Genomic DNA, 19,071 nt, shown 5'->3' on the forward strand with positions numbered 1-19,071 from the left:
CATATCTAATTGCAGACAGGTTTGCATGGATAAATTGCAGCCTAAAATTAAATGAACTGGGGAACCACAAGATCAAGATACTCTAATAGAACAGTCATCTACTCTAATAGAACAGTCGGTTGAAACATTAAACAAGATGCTACTCTCAAAAAATAACTTTTGATCCTTGAGTTTACTGCAATAGTGAAAGCACCAGTTAGCAAATGGGCATTGGTGAGTATGATCTGTGTGTCATATCCTATGGGTTTATAGTTGTAGTTAAGGAAGAATCAGCATAATACTAGTTGCCTATAAGGGCTGGACAGCTGTTTTGAAGTAAGCCCAGCTCAGAACACGTATTTCATGAAATTTTCAGAATTCGCGGTGTCTATTTCAAATGCAGGTTTTATGGTCTGACACTTGCACAGTTTTGAAGAAGGTAAAAAAAGTTAGCTGATTGAGTTTACCACTATACATATTTATGTGAAATGTACAGCTACGTATTGTAATAATGACATGGTATTCAGTCACTACACAGTCTTCTCAACAATGTATTGTTCAGCTAGTTCATAGTAGTTGGGATGGATCCAAAAACAACAGACTGGCTCCACATTGTAGTACCTCCTGTACACAAAGGATAATTACCACTAGACCATCACTATACATGACTCACTCTCCATTACAGTAGTCCACTGCTAACAACTTCTCTACTATTCCAATAACTCTACCAGGTAGGGCCATATTGCTGTCTGTATAGTATATAATAATAAGTAGATTGTTGATATATACACTACTCACCAGTGTATAGTGCTATTACATGGTCACCAATACACAGTGGTAGTCTCCTGGAGCGTTCACCATACACATGTACAGATGCCTGGTGTGATGGATGATTTGTTAGTAAGTCATAATATCCGTCAGTGTACTACTGACCTGTATGTATCTGGAGCCATCCAAGTGTTCAATTACAAACTGATCATAATCTGTGATCTCTACCACAACTCCTGTACAAGGATATAACAGCAATGTGTGTGTGTGTGTTGTGTGCTTATGGGCTCCTGCTAGCGTATTTCCTCAAGCACAGAGAAGAATTATTAAAATTGAAAGTCTCTTAGTAGCAGCCGGGCCTTTATTTGAGACCAGGCATTTATTTTCCAAATGTGTTGGAAATCCCAATACCTCCCCCCCCCCCCCCCTTAAAATTGTAACAAGTGTTAATGCAAATGTGGCTATTATACAGCACACACATAACACATTACCAGGATAATAGAAGCCATCCTCATCATTCCTGGCCATAACTGCCTGCCCTATCCACTGCTGTTGGGCTACTCCAATGGCCACAATGTCTGTGTCATACTTCTCATTGGACAAGTAGTAGATCTGATCACGAGAATAAACACTCTGTGGAGAAAACATGTATTTTAAATGATAGATAGGTAGGAACATGCACACACACAAACACACACTCACTGAGGTATTATCACACAACTTGATGGTGTATTGGCCTTCACTACTAATTCCTATTACTATTCCTACATTAAATACAATGTACATTTCATCATACAAAATGTACAACATTCTATATAGATATGTACCTGGAAGGAAACAGTTAGGAGAACACAGTCTTGGAGCTACTGCTCTATCATACAGTCGTAATACTGGATGTGCTGCATCCTGTACATCAGTAATGAAATCTGAACGATTCATTAACAAACGTTGGTGTGTGTCCAGTTCTTCAATAGTGTACAGGTCTTGATGATCTTGATGTTGGAGTACTACACCCCAGTAATAATAACCATCCGTTGATCTGGCGAGAACCTCTTGATTTAGTATTTGTTCACTGTCAATGGAGCTTGGTGATTGGTCAGAAAGGTCTGGACTGGGTGTTTGTTCTTGAGTTGGTGCATCAGTGACATCATTGCTCTGCTCCTTTTGGGAAGCATGTGTTGGAGAGAGTTGCTGTTCAACTTGTGGAGGTGGTTGAGCTATATTAGGAGGTTTTGGTGGCTCTTCATCTTCACTACTGCTACTACTACTGCTACTGCTGGTTGCCCATTCTGTTCCCACACAGATATCAAACATAAGAGGAGCTGTGTTGACTCCAGTGTCCACTAAGTTGTGCGTATTAGTGCCGCATGACTGGTAGGTAGGGCTGGTTTCTGTGCACGCCTCTACTGCAACAGATGCATGGGCTACCACACTGGGAGACTCTGTAGTACTATCTTCACTACTTGATGGCTGGAGGTTGTGTACATTAGTTAAACCATTAGATATTGTAACACTGAGCTCCTTAGGTTGATAACTGATGTAACTAGCACTTTGCCTTGGTGGTGATTTAGGTCTCTCTGAGTCATGACCAAGGTTTGGTGTACTTTCTGATTTCAGTGCAGTATTTTTAGCAGCAGGTTGTGGTGGAGACATTGATGATTCAAATAATTTCTTAATCCACCATTGTCGTTCTCCACTGCTGGCAGCAACATTTCTGTCCGATTCTCTGTGCTGTACTCTCTCCATTAATTCTCTGTGACCTGTCTGTAAGCCAATCAATAACTCCTGCTGGTTTAGCAACAATGCTTGTTGTTTCTGCTGCTCTAGTAGTAGTTGCTGGATCAATACTGAGTCATGAGACTGTGTAGCAGCTGGTAATGACAATTGTGAATTTCTACTAGCGTTTGTGGCTTGTAGAAACGATGGCTCAGGTGATTCACCCCTGTGGTGTATTTACCAGTAAAGTATTCATGCATGTAATCACTATTTACCTTGAGCCTAGTTTAACACCAATCATCCTGGCTGTCAGCTTGTAGCGTTGAACAGTGATCTTAACTATGTCTCTTCGTAGGCATCTCACCTGTACAATATATGGTAACTGTGTGTGTGTGTGTGTGTGTGTGTGTGTGTGTGTGTGTGTGTGTGTGTGTGTGTGTGTGTGTGTGTGTGTGTGTGTGTGTGTGTGTGTGTGTGTGTGTGTGTGTGTCACATACCGTATATCAATTAATTTTGGCGGTGAACTAAATTTGGCGAATTGGCGATTCGTCACTAAACCGCCAAATTTAAATTTCGTCAATATTATTTTCAAACCTTAGGTCAAGCAGTTCAGTGTTGAAGTAGGTTTTCGACAAACCTTCGTGAATACTGCTGAAACCGGTAAATTAGTGTGGTTCCACACATGCAAATGGGTGTGGCTTACTGACTAGACTAGAACTCGTACTCGATTAGGGGGCGTGGCACCTCGTAAGCTTGCAGGCAGCAGCAGACATGAAGCGCAGCCATTGATAAATGGACAAGTATGCCTACAGACAGCAAATAATCCTGAAAGTGGGTGTGGCCATGAAAGAAATTGGAGCAAAGATATTTGAGTACAGTAGGCGTCTATGGAAGCAGGACCCGAATATTCTTTAAAGCGAGTCAGTACAGCATCGTAATTTCTCCATTCGCCAATTTTTTTTTGTGAGAGCATTTCGCCAAATTAAATTTTCGCCAACTGCAATTTTATAGCAAATCGCCAAATATTAGTTTCGCCAATATTTATTGTCATATGGTATACATGTGCGTGAACCAGATATGCACAGACATACCTGACGCTTGTTATAGGCCATAAGAGAGTATGACGCTGACTGTTGTGGTGGTAGTGTACAAATTGTGGCAGGGACGTAGTAATCACATGCACCACTCTCAGAAACATGTGATCCAGTCTTGGACCGAACTCTACCAAGAACATGATCACCAACCTAGATCACATGATCAAATTGATGACATCATTACACAGTAATTTACCTGAAGCATTGGTCGTGCAGTTGCTCCACCAGTTGGAATTACGTGACGATTATTAACACTTTGTAAGGTACCATCAGCAAATTTGATATTTGTGTGACGAGAATCACTTTCTCCAACAGCAGTTGCTGTACATTAAAGCATTTGATAATTAAATTAACACTGAAACATGACCTACCTGGATAATAGAAACCATCTTTGCTGCTCTGAGCCAGTACTTTGTAATGCTTCGCTAACTTCTTCTTTCAAGTGTAAAAAACACAGAGATATCAGAATGACAAATATGTAGCTACACATCTATGTACCTTCTTGTGTGTTGAAGATTCAAGGCTCTTTTTGGTTCCCACTTCCCTGTTGGCACTAGCAGTCCTGCTACCAGAAGACTTTACACTAAACTGACTGAACTCTGATGCAGCTGATGAAGGTCTAACACAAACAATAAGACAATGCAGAGCTGCACACAGGCCAGTATTTGCTATGTACACAGTGTATTGAATTTGACAGCTTTTCAGTTCCACTAAATTCAATGAGATTCAGAAAATGGTATATATAACATCAAGTCATATATACATAAATGTATGCTAAATTAAGTATGTACATAATAAGGCCCACTAATAAGAAGCTATCCAGTAGCTGTACCCATTCAACCAGTACTTTCATACTAGATATGGAAAAAGCCATAGAGTGTGACTAAGTTTGTACTGGTCAGCAATAATTAACACTTTACATCACTTATTATTGTAGCTTTGTGGGATACAGTACAGTCATACCAGCAGTTGACCTCATGTAGGTACTGTTTGGTAACATGGATACCTTACCAATACTGTATTGCATCATGTTAGCTCTGTATCAACACAACACAACAAGCTCACACCAGAAAGAAACTACCTGTCCTTACCAAGAATGTACTGAATAGAGTTGTTTTTTTCCTGACGGGAAACTTGTAATTTTCACAGATTTACAGCTATCTACAAAAAATTATCTTTTCGAAATTTGTAGCTCGATCAAAAGGCATTGTTTGAGTACTATAAACACCCTGAAGAGGTGAAAATTTACACCCCCTCCCAAATAATGGTCATCAGCGAAATATTCCCTCCTCAAAAATAGCTGGGTAACTAACACAATTTACATTGGTGGTGTCACCTGCTTCTCTGGCTCCTGCTACTAGAGCGGCTGTGGCTACTGGCAAGAGATACAGCTGAAGCTTGTGAAGACAATAAATCTATATCATCTCTGCTACCTGCACTCTTTGAACTACTCCTTACTCTAGCAGATGAGGATCTAATTAGCAAAAATAATTTATGTAAGTTTGTATTATCACTGGTTTACTACTGACCTTGCTTTAGTTTGTCTCTTCTTTTTCTTTTTTTCACCTGTTTGTTTATCAATGCTTACTTCAACTAGTTGCATAACACTGCGTAAATTAATAGTGTGTGAAGTGTGTGTTTGCATACTGGGTGGCTTTTGTTGTAACTGTTTGCATTCTTCCTGAAACCTTTGAGCTTTCTCAATCTGTTCCCTAGCCAGACTTAGTTCTCCTTCAGTCAACTCAACATCTTCACTCTAGATGAACACAAATGCAATACGGTCACAAATAGCATGTATCACAGGGAAGCATGCTCAGCATATATGCACACTACACATGCACGCTAGGATAGGGTTCATGTCAACAATTAATGAACACAATCAATGACTATAGTACAAACTCCTACAATTTGTTATAGCTCCAGTATAACCATTATTTAGACCATAACTACACCAGAAAATACGTAAATGGCAGCTTCCACAAGGAGTGACAATTCTTGTGCAACTGGTTTAACTTGTTAGTATCCATGGTAACGAAACTTTGGTGGGATAAAGTAACATCCTAATCTTATGAAATTGAACAAAGCTTCAGACTATTTGTCTCAACCCTAATGCACGCACGCAGGCACACTTACAAACACACACCTTATAAGGAGCTGGTTCACTATCACTGGTGGGTGGTTGACAGCAATGAAATTGTCCCGCAGTGGCAATAGCTAACTGAGACAGCAGCTTATTTGCTCGATGATCACCATGATTGAATGAAACAGTATGAATAGGAACATGAGGCCACTGGGACAACTCAGACAAAATCTGGGTCACTGACTGATCAGGATTCCCATCTGTTAGGAGATATACAACTTCCACTGAAGGCATGAAGATGGCAGCTCTCAAGGCAGACATAATATTAGTAGTTCCCACTGTCTGTAGTGATCGTACCCACTGCAGGGCAGCTGCTAAATTTTGTGGTGTGCATGGGACCAGCCCCTCCCTCCAGCAGGAGGTGTGGCTAGAACACTGCACAAGTGTGAAGAAGTGATGCACAGTATTCAATTGTTCCTGCAGGGTAAAACACATGTATTACAACACTATATAACTTTCACAATTCTAAAATCAATTTTCTACATACCTCCCCCTTGTATGGGTTCTCCTTATATTATTTCAGAAACAATACAAGAATTTTTAGGGTAAAAATATGAGGTTTTTTTCCCATTAATCAATTTTTGTGAGAAGCCCCATATAGTTGCTGTATTAGATATCACACATAACAACTACAATACACAACTGTAGGGTAATGTATATAGTAATTAATTGTCACCTGTAGCAACAAAGACAAATTATCTTTCACACTTCGAAAGTTTTCTTTTATGGAAATTGATGTATCCACTACTATAGCAACCTGTTAATAGACCGTACAATTAACTGATTGTGTTTGTACATACCAAAAAGAATAGTGTCTGTGTGTGTGTTAGACACGTGTGTATTAGCGTGTATGAATGTTGAAGTACGTACATACATGCCTGTACACAGTATGCATGTAATGTGTTCATGTGTGCAAACTACGTAGTGTGTGTATGTGCGCCATGTATGTGTGCTCGTGTGTGTGTGACATGTATGTGTGTGACAGCGAACAGTGCATACGGTGCACACAAATGACCTACTTTGTGTGCGGTTACAATACCAAATGTCCGTCTGCTGCCTCTCTGTAGCCAGTCCAGCCTCTTCTCACATGACCTAATCACATCGTTCACTTGTTGAATGTAACGAGATGCGGTCACATCACTGAGTGAGACATGGTAGACCTTCCCATCAGGCCACCTGTACAATTGACATCCATAATTTTTACGGTTTATAAATCAGATTGATATGTGTTATTTAACACTTTTCATAAAGCACAATTCTGGTGGCGAACTGTAAACACATTGAATTGTGTATGGTACGCCCTAATGCCTTCATAATGAGCATATATTTTGTAAAAATAAACAGAAGCTGATATGTCGAGTTAGAATCCCATGGCATAAAATTTCATGTGATGCAACCTAAATAGTGGCAAACAAAGCAGCTATACACTTTGTACATAACACATTGAGTAGACACACAATTACATACAAGGTTTATTATTATTATAATAAACAATACCTGTCACACAATATAGCTATGTAAGCAAAATTATTGACCTTTTTATTTTGTTTTGGCAATGATATCTGGCTATAACAAGTCCTCACAATAAACAATGATATCATATTATATGATCACTTTATTGTTACCATACAACACTGTCATAAAACATGAACTTGTATGTCATAAAACATGTACATGTACTTCATAAAACTCCAGTTGTTGTACTTAGCAGCAAAAATGTGAGATCATGCATACTCAGACGGCTGTCTGAATATATACCTGGAACATCAAGTTTTCTTGTAGCAAAACTAAAGCACAGTTAATTATGTATGGAATGGAATGGAATGGCTTCCAGCTACAAAAGTTTCCTGTCAACATTATGCAGGATACGATAGTAACAGACTTCACATAAGCATACTATCTGTTGTCACCATGCCACGGTTACCAAAGGAACATGGTAAAAAAATCTGGGCAACTCAGTAATTACTAACTTTACAAAATCAGATGACAGCAAACCTACAAGAGCACGGATCACATTACAGATCTTCTTAACTTTAAATTTGCAATGCAAAAATAGTCTGGTATCATTTCTGTGTACTTACATGTACTTAAACAATGTGGATTCTCACCTCAAATGAATGAAGCTTCGACAATACTTTGCTCCTATCAATTTGCTTGGTATCTAAACAAAAAAATCATAAAGGATTTGGTTATGTTGTTATTACCTGAGATGGCACATCTCCAGGAGGGGAAGTAGGTAGGTCAATCTCTGCCTCACAGTGACGGAATGCCAATGAAGTTAGCAAATCAGTGAACAAAAGTTTTTTCGAAGTTAAGCCATGAATCTGTGACAGCACATAAACATTACTGCAAAATATAGTGAATTTATATCTTTACTTTTATCCACTGCTCTGATGTTAAACCATTTCCTGATGATTTTCTAGCACTGGAGCTACGTTTAGTGGTAACAAGTGAATTCTTTTTGCTCTTCATTTCCAGCAACAAGGCCTGTACTTCTGCTAGAGTGTCTTTAGCACTGTCCAGTTCTTCTTCTAATAACACAACATCCTTCTGCATTAGATTGTGATCCTCCAAATGGATCCCTTGACTAATGGTAGACTTCTCCGTGGACACAATCCGATACCTAAAAAGATTGCGATCACATGCATGTAATTGATACATGTCAGTCTGTTTGTGCATATGTCTGGATGCTTTACATCAATTGTGCACTATGCCATGTACACAGGCATACAGCGTACGTACGTACGTACGTACGTACGTACGTACGTACACACACACACACACACACACACACACACACACACACACACACACACACACACACACACACACACAAGCAAAGCCTCCGGCAGCCATGCGAATAAGCACTGAGATGCCTGTGTACCACTCAGGCACTTGAGCCTTGTGCAGGCAAATCCTCCTGGGGCAGGGCTAGTAACCAGCAGGAGGACCATCCAGGTCTCATGGAGAGAGGTCGTGGAACCTAAAGCACACACACATACACGCACACACACAAAGTACAAAATTTAAATATTCAATACTTCAATGAAGACTCAATTGCCATGCAATGCCAATGAAAGAAACAGTTGCTACATATAAATCAATGTCACTTGTCTAATTGTCAACAAAGTACAAAGTGATTACCATTTTGTTTGCAACAAAACAAACAAAAAAATACCACTTCTCTTAAAGATATTTTGTATGTATTCATTTTCTACTTAACAAACACTCAAGTTTGGAATATACCATATATGTACAGTGTACGTACATGTGGGTGTATGAGTAGGTGTGTACATGTGTGTATGCTGTCAGCACATCTTTGTTTACATGAATGGTGTATGCATGACTAGATATGAGAAAGGCTTCACCTTCCATGTGATGCTGATGATAACTCCTTCAAAGTATTTATTACATTGTTCCTTTGAGAAGCACCACAGAGACATATAAAATGCACAGGAATTGGAGAAGATTGTAAAATATGCTTAAACTCGTGCAAGTTTTCAACTACTGCTTCAGACGAAGCAAACAGATACACTGCCTGGGAGCCAGCCAACTGTAAGGCGTGCTGTAGTGAGGTTGACAGTGCAGGCCCTAACTTGGACGAGGGCGTCTGAGAGATCACAGATAAAAATTTGACCGCAGACTGTATAAAAACAGTCGTGGAGTCAACCATCCCAGCATCACTGAAAACATCAATATCAGTCTGACACCTGTGTAAACATATTGTGTTATATGAAATCTGTTACCTACATGCTCACTGGCATGGGTGAACGGCTATGATAATCAGAAGCCATCGACTTCCTTAAGGCATGTATCATAAATGAAACCATATGCCCTAACCAAGTCACAGGATTTGATAACAAACCCGGGTGACGCCCAAATCAAGTTCAACTGGTTGTAAAATTATCATACAATAATATATACACCCATGCACACATATAGTAGCACATAGAGCAAAGCTCACTTAGTGACCACCTGTTAAATAAGACCAGTGACCAGTACAATGCTACCATACTTGAACCATACCATCTTTTTAAATTCAAAGAGACAACAATTGTCTAGGGAGCCAGTTTGATATGTAACTATTTTGTATTTTATTCTGATTTTAAAGCTTGTAAATTACATTAACTAATACAGTTAATCACCTTTGGGACCAATATATATATGGCTTTAATGAAACAAGGCAATCTTATTAATTAATTAAAGAGTCCCAGAATAGAGTTGTATGGGAACTACTTGACATGGTCACTACAAAATAATAAGATGGTCTTGTGAAACAGGTAACTGCCACGTAATTGCATACATATATAGATACATACATACCTCACAATATTGAACGATGTGATATTAGAGAATTGCTCTTCTACAAGTCCTTTAGCTACTGCTAGTAGTAATGGTAAATGTGCAGGAGGACATGATGGAGCATGAAAGAGTAGCACTACACTGGCTTCTGTCACTGTACCACAAGTTTCACGACTTGAGTAAAGCAAAAAAACAAGGTATAACTTTATATGCTGTATGTAGCATTTGGCTCACCTTCCTGATGTAACCCAATCTATTCTAGCCTTTAGTTTAGCTATGGCCGTCAGCAATTGTCTCTCTTTCTTATCCAATTCATGTTTGTTAACTACCTGTGACGTAATAAGATGTAAATACATGACGTGAGGAAGTAACAAGCTAAGCATCAAGTTACACAACACTTATTTGAACCGGTAGCTATTACAGCATCATGGCTTGTCGTAGTGATCCAATCAAATATGTTAATGAGTAATTGTATATTTAATCTTATTTGGACACCTGCTGTACATATTGAATTTCATTGCACATATTTTGGGCACATGCATGTATTATCTATGTAATCAAATTAATAGTATAATAGTAGTAATACTATGGTATTTCTAGTTGCTCGCTGACATGCAAATACAAACTACACTATGTACAACGAGTGCAACTTAAAAAGTTTAACGAACAGTCTAAAGTTGTAGATTAATTACAGAAAGATTCGTGAGGGCATTTAGTCATTACAAGGTAAGTAGTACTGTAATGCCAAATTTGGTCCAGGGCAAAAATCGGTCCGATCAGACCAGTTTAACCAAAACTGGTCCAGCCAGACCATTCTTGGCATCCAAAACTGGCCCAGCCCGACCAAAATTGGTCTGGGTCAAACCAGGGGCTGCCAAACCAATTTTCAGGCCTATAGCTACCAGTTTTGTTCACCGGATGGGGCAGGCTTATACCCCCCCGAGAACTTATATCACTGGATGCATACAAGCTTGGCCCATGGGTAGGTGTATAGCTGGATTAGCTAAGTTCTTTTGTTTTCCAGATTTGGCGTAGTTATACACAGCTATAAATTATTTTGTTCTGACCGGACCAGTTTTACCCAGACCGATTTTTTAGTTACATACTTTTCGGTTAGTAAAAAAGAGTTGCAGTGCTGGTGCAAGTTAGTCGATGATCCATTGCAAGTATACAGACTGACTTACCTCGTGGCCAAGCCACACCTCAGTGTATGTTGCAGGTGATATCTCCTGTATATACGCTCTGGTACCAACTATTCAGTTCTACCAATAAAGTTGAATCAAATCATATAGATATATAAGAGAAAGACCATCATTTTATTGATGAAAATTGAGTGTTACAACAACACTGAATAATGTGAGGTGAGTCCTCGGGGACACACACGACCATTCACGGGGCTATACCCCAAGAGTGGGTATGACAAGGAAAAGTTACAAATATATATATAATTAATTAAGTGTCAGCATTCAAGAGTCCATTCAGAGCAATCCTTAACCAAAAATATTCTTCTGGAAGTGGAGATAGATATTGAAGCTGCCAAGTCAAAAATTTTTCTTGCAGATATCATGGTGGTCTCATCAACAAAATTAATACAGTTTTGAAGGGATGACAAAGAAGGTGATAGGTACAGTGACCTAATAGCTACACTTAGCTCAATTGTGCTGTAAAAACAACGAACTCCCAGTCGATCAAATTCAGACTGTATTTCTTGGTATTCCTTTTTCCCTTGTTTACGTTCCCACGCAGACTCAAGGTTTTGAACTGAGTATCTAGCTATACGATGTAAGGTTGCTACACATACAGTCATGGGTGCAAGGCAAAAAGGCAGAAACTGCATGAAGCCTTTTATGGGCCACCTTGCTTGGTTAAAGGAAGGGTATAGCTCCTTCATTCTATCTCTGAATGACATCTGGAACCTTTACATCAACAATTTCTTTCTCTGCTGCCTCTGTGGGCATGCAGTGCCGGACCGCGTCGAATTCGCGTGTGTAACTAGGCCCGGACCAGTTCTGGATACCAAAACTGGTCCGGCCAGACCAACTTTGGTTGACTAAAATCGGTCTGGCCGGACCAGTTTTGGTATCCAAAGTTGGTCCGGATGGACTGTTTTTACCCGGACCGATTTTTCCGTGACAGTACATGTGCAGCAGACACAAATAAGCCAACTGTCAATTGGCAGTAATGTGTATCAGCTCTCGATTCCAGATGCACATAATATAAACATTTATAACTCACATTAAATAATTCACCACTGGCTGGAGATCTTTGTTGGGAGAATGCATCACCAGCATATCTTGATGATACTTCCCTTCCAAGAGGCTTCACAAAACCTGCAATAGTACAAACCATTAAGGGACCTATGTGAGGCTAAACTTACTGCTCTTTTGTTTGAATCCTGTGCGTGCTAAAATCTGCTCCAAGGTAAGGTGCTGCCGTTCAAGTCCGTGTTCCTGCGAAACGGAGTTCACTCCATAGCAACAAATTGTAATGTTACTCTTACTTGTAGCCATGTCTTTGACGACTGTTGCAACTTCGTATTGAGGTCCCAAGATGGTCTTAGTGGAATATAACCGGACAGGCCTGCCTTAAACTGAGTACCCGCCATGCACCGGTGGCGTTTACATGTCCTTGTTTCCAAGGTGAAGGTCACACCTCTAAATATTCTAATATTTTAGTTCGATTCGTAATGGTAAGTATCTGATTTAGTTGTTCAGGAGTTATTGCTTTTCACACTCAGGGAGGAAACCTCTCTCAACTCGAGCGAACATCCGCTTCAGACTTACCTCCAACTGAAAATTACTTAGGACTTGTAAATGTAAGTGGCATTTATTAGAATACGGTCTATGTATCTGTGTAATGATGTAGTTTGGTAACACCTGCTATGCAAATTCAGTCCTACAAGCGCTCTACTTCTGTTTGCCTTTCCGGAAACAAGTTTTAGATTGTTATGTTGAAGAGAAATCACCTGAGTCTATTCTATCGGCCATGGCGGATTTGTACCACCAAATGAAGCACAGTAAACGGAAATTTGGAACCCTGCAGCCAAGGAAATTCATCTGGAGACTGAGGAAGGATAATGGTGAGCAAGAGTGTAAATTTAGTCTAGTCACATATAATAATATTTTGTAGCACTGTTTGATAACTATCAGCAACAGGATGCCCACGAGTTCCTTAACTTCCTATTAAACCATATAGCTGATCAACTTACTGAGAAAAGTTTGTTGTAAAGTACTCAACTTATCATACATGGAATGTTTTTTGTAGAGAAGTCAGCTGGCGATGGGGATTCTGGTCAGCCTCAGAGCACATGGATACATGATATTTTTCAGGGTGTCCTAACTAATGAAACACAGTGTTTAAGTTGTGAGACTGTTAGAAGTAAGGATGAAAATTTTCTCGATCTTTCAATTGATCTTGAGCAAAACACATCAATAACACAATGTCTCAAGTAAGTGTTTTGACTTCCATAAAGTAAAGGTAGTAATCCTATGCTTTTTTTCTTTTCAAGAATGTTTTCTTCATCAGAAACATTATCAACTGAATGTAAATACTATTGTGAACAATGTTGTAGTAAGCAAGAAGCTACTAAAAGGTAAAGTTGCGACCTTTTGAACAAATATGTATTCCTTTACTACTAAATTTGTACACTCAGATTACGTGTTAAAAAGTTACCTAAGATACTGGCATTACACTTGAAAAGATTCAAATACATGGAGAACATCCATCGCTATGTTAAACTATCATATCGTGTGCCGTTTCCATGGGAGCTTAAGCTTTTCAATACAGTGAGTTTGAAATGTGAACTCATCACTCAACATATATATACCCTATATGGTGAAACTTATATTTACACTAAAGCCCGATATACACAATTCTTTATTGTTTCCATACAGTCTTGTGAAGTGCCAGACCAGATGTATGATCTCATTGCAGTGGTCATCCACTGTGGCAGGTATATACTTAAATTATTTAAGTGCTAAGTATTATGTAATTAATTTTTAAACCACACTCGCCAGTGGTCCCACACGTGGTCACTACATCACAATTGTCAATAGCCACAATCACTGGCTGTCATTTGATGATGAATACGTAGAGGTGGGAAATAATATGATTATAAAAAAACTGTTTTATGTGTAATCTGTCTCATAGGAGATTCCTGCTCATACAATTGAACAATTTTACGGCCTCCCTGAAGGCCAGAGAGGACAAGTGACTGAATGTGGTTATATTCTTTTCTACCAATCAAGAGAATGAATAGAGTTTGTATTGCTTTATATTGTGTATACATTCAATTCTTTTGTACATAATTATATTATTATGACATTACAATAATAATGATAAAGGTGTAAGAAACTAAAGTAACTTCATTGTTGGTGATACTCATTTGGAAATGGGACACTGAAATGACCTCCAGAAATTAATGGTAGCATCCCAGCATCAGGAATAAGATTCCAAGAGACTACTAAAGACACATTTTTGTTCCCTCTGCATATGTCATAATGGTTATGCAGCTACTTGAACATATTGTACTCACTTTAAGCCAATACCATCATCAAAGAATGGATATTTGGCACTAAGATCCTTATAATCTATTTCGGCTTTCTCTCCTCTGAGCATTATTTTGTCCCATAGTACCACCTGGTTGACTGGCTAAAAATAAAATAGCATCAACTATATTGTACATGCTCCAGTATGTGTTACTTACATTATCTGCTGTTGAGTACTCGGCAAAGATGTAAATGAATAACTGCTTTGTGTTCCAGTCAAACAGGGATGAAAAATCTGCTTTAAAGTCAATCGTGAGATATGCCAAATCATTCACCATGTTCCCAGACATATAAGCCTTCTTCCTACAGCCAGTTGCAAGAAATTTTGGTACCATAAATATTGCACCAAATACGTAGCACGTGCGCAACTTACAAAACTACATCAGACGAGGTCACCGAAACTGGGGTGAGTTTGGACTTAAAGGCGGTAGAAAGAAAACACAGGAACGTCAACGCTGCCAAAACTGATAAGGTATAGGCAAACACCGCGTTGGCTCTGCTCAACAGGCTGTTCATGACTCCACTGCTAATCCAAACCCACAATCGATATCGTTATGTTACGTGATGGACGATGAACAGGAAGCAGATAGTTTCAAAAAGCCTTGCTCTGGCTCAAAGAGAGATCTATTAGTTTGTCTCCGTAAATCTGACTGCGTCCAAAAGGTACATCGACGTTGCCCCTTTCTTTCAATAATGTAAATATTGTTTATCACACTGCAGGTGGTGATGTATATGTTGTGTATGTGTGTAGATGTATTAGGACATTGCTATAGGATGTTTGCTAATGTATCCCAGGGTGCTAATCTGGAGAGAATGGTGCCTGTGGTTTGGTGCAGTACACTGCTACCACAGAGTGTATATTCTTCAGGTAGGAGGAATATACGATCTATGCTGCAACAGAGTACGGCTGTGCACAATTACAGTCCAACTTGCCATCATTCATTTTGCGAAAGCTTCTGATGGCTTGGTAATAGACTTTTCCCTTACAATGGCCGCCTCACAACAGAGACATGCAGTCACTAGTTATCCTGATCTTGTGTATGACCAATGAGATTTGATTTAGTATTTTATGTAGACATGCTTCCTTCCAGATAATTCAATATGGGCACTGTCAACTCTGCACTTTTCAAATTGTATATCCTATGAGTACAATTAACATTGTTTATTATGTAGCATGGTCACTCTCCACTGGAGTGTATGAAACCTGAAATGCCTGGTTATGATCCAGATTGTCGGCAATTGCAAATTGCCTTCTTTGAGTGCAAAAGATCATTGGTAAGTTACCGATTTTGTTTGTATATTAAATGATAATGACTGCTATAGCTAGATACCAGACAAAGATTTCGTGGAAGAAAGGGATATTGATTTGTTAAGCATTTAATTTGTACAATAAATACAATTCCTTACCTATTGTGATAAACGGACTCTTTTACAGAACACGGATTTATATTTAGCGCCACGGAGATACGTATATGGTAATACGGGTTTATTTTTAGCATTCGAGATATATTTTTAGTACCACGTGAGTACCAGATACAAAATGGGGCGTCCGGGGATTGGATAATTATAATTGACAACATTCGCAAGTGCGAGTAGTTGAAGTTCTGATTCAGTTCGACTCAGGTGCTTTTAGCGCTTTTCGACGATCCTTTTGGGATTGATTAAAGTATAACGTGGACGCTTTGTCTTAATTCGTACGACTATTGCAACTTCGCAATTTGAAGAAATCAAGATGATTTCCGAAGATGGAATGAAACTCGTTGAATTTGTCAACAATAGTTTCTCAACTAGCATCAAGTCTGCTCTAGAGAAGCAGAGCAAAGAGAAGAGGCGAATTAACAGCAGAAAGTACATCGAAAAGAATAGGCAGAAAACTGCCCGGAAGTCAGTGAAGGCCGTCAACAACAAACCTAAAGTCACGGGTAACAAGAGCCAGTCACAGCGACTCCAGCAGAATCGATTTTACAACCATCTGACCACTTCCATTGATGAAAGCCAATGTCTACCACCTTGGCCTGCTGCATTCGACAACGGATACACCATTCTCCCAGGATGTACTGTACCAGAAACTTTGGTATTTCCACCAACATTTACGCCTCAACAAGGTGGTTATCAATCTCGGCTGCCAGTTGCGCGTGCGATGACTCAATCCACTTTGGATTTGGAGCATGTGCTACAGACTTTGATAGAACCTCAGGTTCCTGTCTCATTGCCAACGCAATTCACGACACCCTTTGAAACCACTGTGGACTACGCAGTTGACACTTTTTCAGACCACAGCAGGCCATTGTCACCTTACAATAACTCTAACATCAGTGATAAAGAATATTTGGAAGACTTAATGATTGATCAGTTCGGGTCATCACCAGCTTCAACATATTCATCGTCTCCAAATGGTAGCTGTGTCCCGTCACCAGCTAACAGGGTTTGTGACTCACAAATGTCTTATGCTATGTATGAGCACTTACCGTATCACTGATATTGACACATTTGTTGTTTTTTAAACTGCATACACTGCTTGTGTTTATTCATCATTCAAAAAATAAAATAATAATATATGGTTCAATAATTACAGCATGATTATATATGACAGTTTTTAGCATTACTAAATTTATTACATAAAAGTGGCATTGTGGGACCTGTGTTGACATGTGGTACATAAAAGCAATTAAAATCATTGGAATAGTGTAATCCACTGGAGTCAGGTGAATCATCTGATAGGTAAGACAATAGTCCATCAAACTTGCTGACATCTAATTCAGTAGTGTGATCCACTTGCAAGTGTATGTTATTTGTAACCATGGCACCTTCACTGTTCATGGTAGTGTACCTGTGGTCGGCACATGATGACAGTGATTCCCTGGGTATGAAAACGGTTGGTTGAGGTAGTTCCAGATAAGTGTTTGTGACTCACAAATGTCTTATGCTATGTATGAGCACTTACCATATCACTGATATTGACACATTTGTTGTTTTTTTAAACTGCATACACTGCTTGTGTTTATTCATCATTCAAAAAATAAAATAATATATAGTTCAATAATTACAGTACAACTATGACAGTTTTAGCATTACTAAATTGATTGAATAAAAGTGGCATTGTGGGACCTGTGTTGACATGTGGTACATAAAAACAATTAAAATCATTGGAACAGAGTGTAATCTGGTTCCAAGTCACTGGAGTCAGGTGAGTCATCTGATAGGTAAGATAACAGTCCATCAAAGTCGCCGACATCTAATTCAGCAGTGGAATCCGCTTGCAAGTGTATGTTACTTGTAACCATGGCACCTTCACTGTTCATGGTAGTGTACCTGGGGTCGGCACATGACACTAGTGGTTCCCCTGGGTATGATAGCAATTGGTCGAGGTAGTTCATAGAGTCTGTGTTGATGTTCATGTTGTGCTGATGGTATGGCGGTGGGGGGTGGGAGTAGGTCATGTTCCTGCTCTGTTGTTGACGTTGCATTTGTTCTTGATTTGCAATTGCAGTGTACCTGTCAATGTCTGAGAAGAGAGCCCTCACTGAGTCATTCATGTATGTCCCGCAGTCGTGTGGTTGCTCGGAGGCTTTGGATGCTTTTCCATACGGGCGATATCGGAGTTCAGAGCAAGACTTATGACTGTTCTTCAGTGTTTTGTGCAGAAATTTTCCAGATTGGACGTCCTTTTTTCGTTTGATTGCAGGATTATCCAGTATCCCTTTTATATCGTTGCTGGTCGTGTTCAGGAAAGTCAATAACGATTGAGGGGTGCCTTCGATCGGTTTGCTTCTCTTTCTCGTCTTAGTCATCCTGCTCGAGCTAAGCTAGCTGCTATGAATACTGCTCCGACCAATAGGGCAGGGTTGCGGATTGCAGGCTTAAATATTGGTACATGCCCACGCTCTCTGTGGTTAACCGCACAGCCCTTCATGTCCAGCATGTTTATCAGTATATGTCACAGCTGAAACCTCTAGCTTGCCCACTTATATAGCTTACCCCCAAAACCGCTACAACAACACTTTGTCACGTACCAGGCACCAAAGAGTACTGTTCACTGGATACTGATATAATTCAAGCCTCCAAGTGAAGGTGCTATTCAGTAACAATACCAGAATCTTCCAAGACACTTGATGCTCACAATGAGAAAGCATTTGATGCTCACAATGAAAGAGCAACTACAGTTTACCGTTGTTTGTCTATAAGGTTCGTTAGGGCAAGGGCACCCAATATTGTGAGCTGAGTTACCACAACTGATTCACATACATGATCCTTTACTGTACAGTATGCAGCCACCCAATATATCATGTGACAATTAACATAATATAGTTAACTTTGCTGTATTTTTTTCCTGGAACTGCACCAAATGTTCAGGTCCTTAATGGCTGGCCAGTTTATAGCTACATGTAGCTACTTCGTACACTCTGCACTGATCTGTGTCCGCCATTCAATGTTAATTAAATGAATTCAATACCCAGCTGGGTTATCAGTACTGATTACTGTGAATCAACTGCTGATCAAGAATAACACACATGTCATAAATACC

General features: G+C 39.4%; 4 protein-coding genes across 5 annotated transcripts; 2 read left to right on the plus strand and 2 right to left on the minus strand.

Annotated features, from left to right (window-relative positions):
- Window positions 1-436: 436 nt before the first annotated feature.
- Window positions 437-12,714, minus strand: LOC136239521 (von Willebrand factor A domain-containing protein 3B-like). 2 transcript variants are annotated; one of them, XM_066030263.1, is made up of 27 exons: window positions 12,500-12,714; window positions 12,377-12,449; window positions 12,235-12,329; window positions 10,234-10,328; window positions 10,021-10,173; window positions 9,066-9,407; window positions 8,074-8,320; window positions 7,902-8,021; window positions 7,806-7,858; window positions 6,717-6,873; window positions 6,374-6,454; window positions 5,701-6,114; window positions 5,205-5,313; window positions 5,087-5,150; window positions 4,894-5,031; window positions 4,056-4,176; window positions 3,929-3,989; window positions 3,754-3,878; window positions 3,555-3,707; window positions 2,739-2,827; window positions 1,575-2,689; window positions 1,450-1,511; window positions 1,239-1,380; window positions 913-983; window positions 778-856; window positions 653-728; window positions 437-603 (listed from the first exon to the last, which is right to left on the minus strand). In XM_066030263.1, the coding sequence occupies exons 1-27, from the start codon at window positions 12,602-12,604 to the stop codon at window positions 510-512; spliced, it is 4,434 nt and encodes a 1,477-aa protein (XP_065886335.1). In that variant the 5' UTR covers window positions 12,605-12,714; the 3' UTR covers window positions 437-509. The 2 variants fall into 2 exon arrangements, with proteins under 2 accessions (XP_065886335.1, XP_065886334.1); XM_066030262.1 differs by having other exon boundaries at window positions 3,929-3,992; window positions 12,500-12,713.
- Window positions 12,540-14,361, plus strand: LOC136239522 (ubiquitin carboxyl-terminal hydrolase 46-like). Its single transcript, XM_066030264.1, has 10 exons — window positions 12,540-12,688; window positions 12,737-12,814; window positions 12,865-13,078; window positions 13,129-13,215; window positions 13,264-13,447; window positions 13,508-13,591; window positions 13,652-13,784; window positions 13,893-13,951; window positions 14,016-14,094; window positions 14,149-14,361. Exons 1-10 carry the CDS (start codon window positions 12,686-12,688, stop codon window positions 14,251-14,253), a joined length of 1,026 nt encoding a protein of 341 aa, XP_065886336.1. The 5' UTR covers window positions 12,540-12,685; the 3' UTR covers window positions 14,254-14,361.
- LOC136239523 (signal peptidase complex subunit 3-like) lies at window positions 14,242-15,120 on the minus strand. Its single transcript, XM_066030265.1, has 4 exons — window positions 14,920-15,120; window positions 14,705-14,849; window positions 14,534-14,649; window positions 14,242-14,484 (listed from the first exon to the last, which is right to left on the minus strand). Exons 1-4 carry the CDS (start codon window positions 15,060-15,062, stop codon window positions 14,364-14,366), a joined length of 525 nt encoding a protein of 174 aa, XP_065886337.1. The 5' UTR covers window positions 15,063-15,120; the 3' UTR covers window positions 14,242-14,363.
- Window positions 14,885-17,115, plus strand: LOC136237669 (uncharacterized). Its single transcript, XM_066027887.1, has 5 exons — window positions 14,885-15,209; window positions 15,267-15,414; window positions 15,470-15,513; window positions 15,720-15,821; window positions 15,870-17,115. Exons 1-5 carry the CDS (start codon window positions 15,111-15,113, stop codon window positions 15,909-15,911), a joined length of 435 nt encoding a protein of 144 aa, XP_065883959.1. The 5' UTR covers window positions 14,885-15,110; the 3' UTR covers window positions 15,912-17,115.
- Window positions 17,116-19,071: the final 1,956 nt, after the last annotated feature.

This window comes from Dysidea avara, chromosome 11 (assembly GCF_963678975.1).
Source record: "Dysidea avara chromosome 11, odDysAvar1.4, whole genome shotgun sequence".
Lineage (NCBI taxonomy): Eukaryota > Metazoa > Porifera > Demospongiae > Dictyoceratida > Dysideidae > Dysidea > Dysidea avara.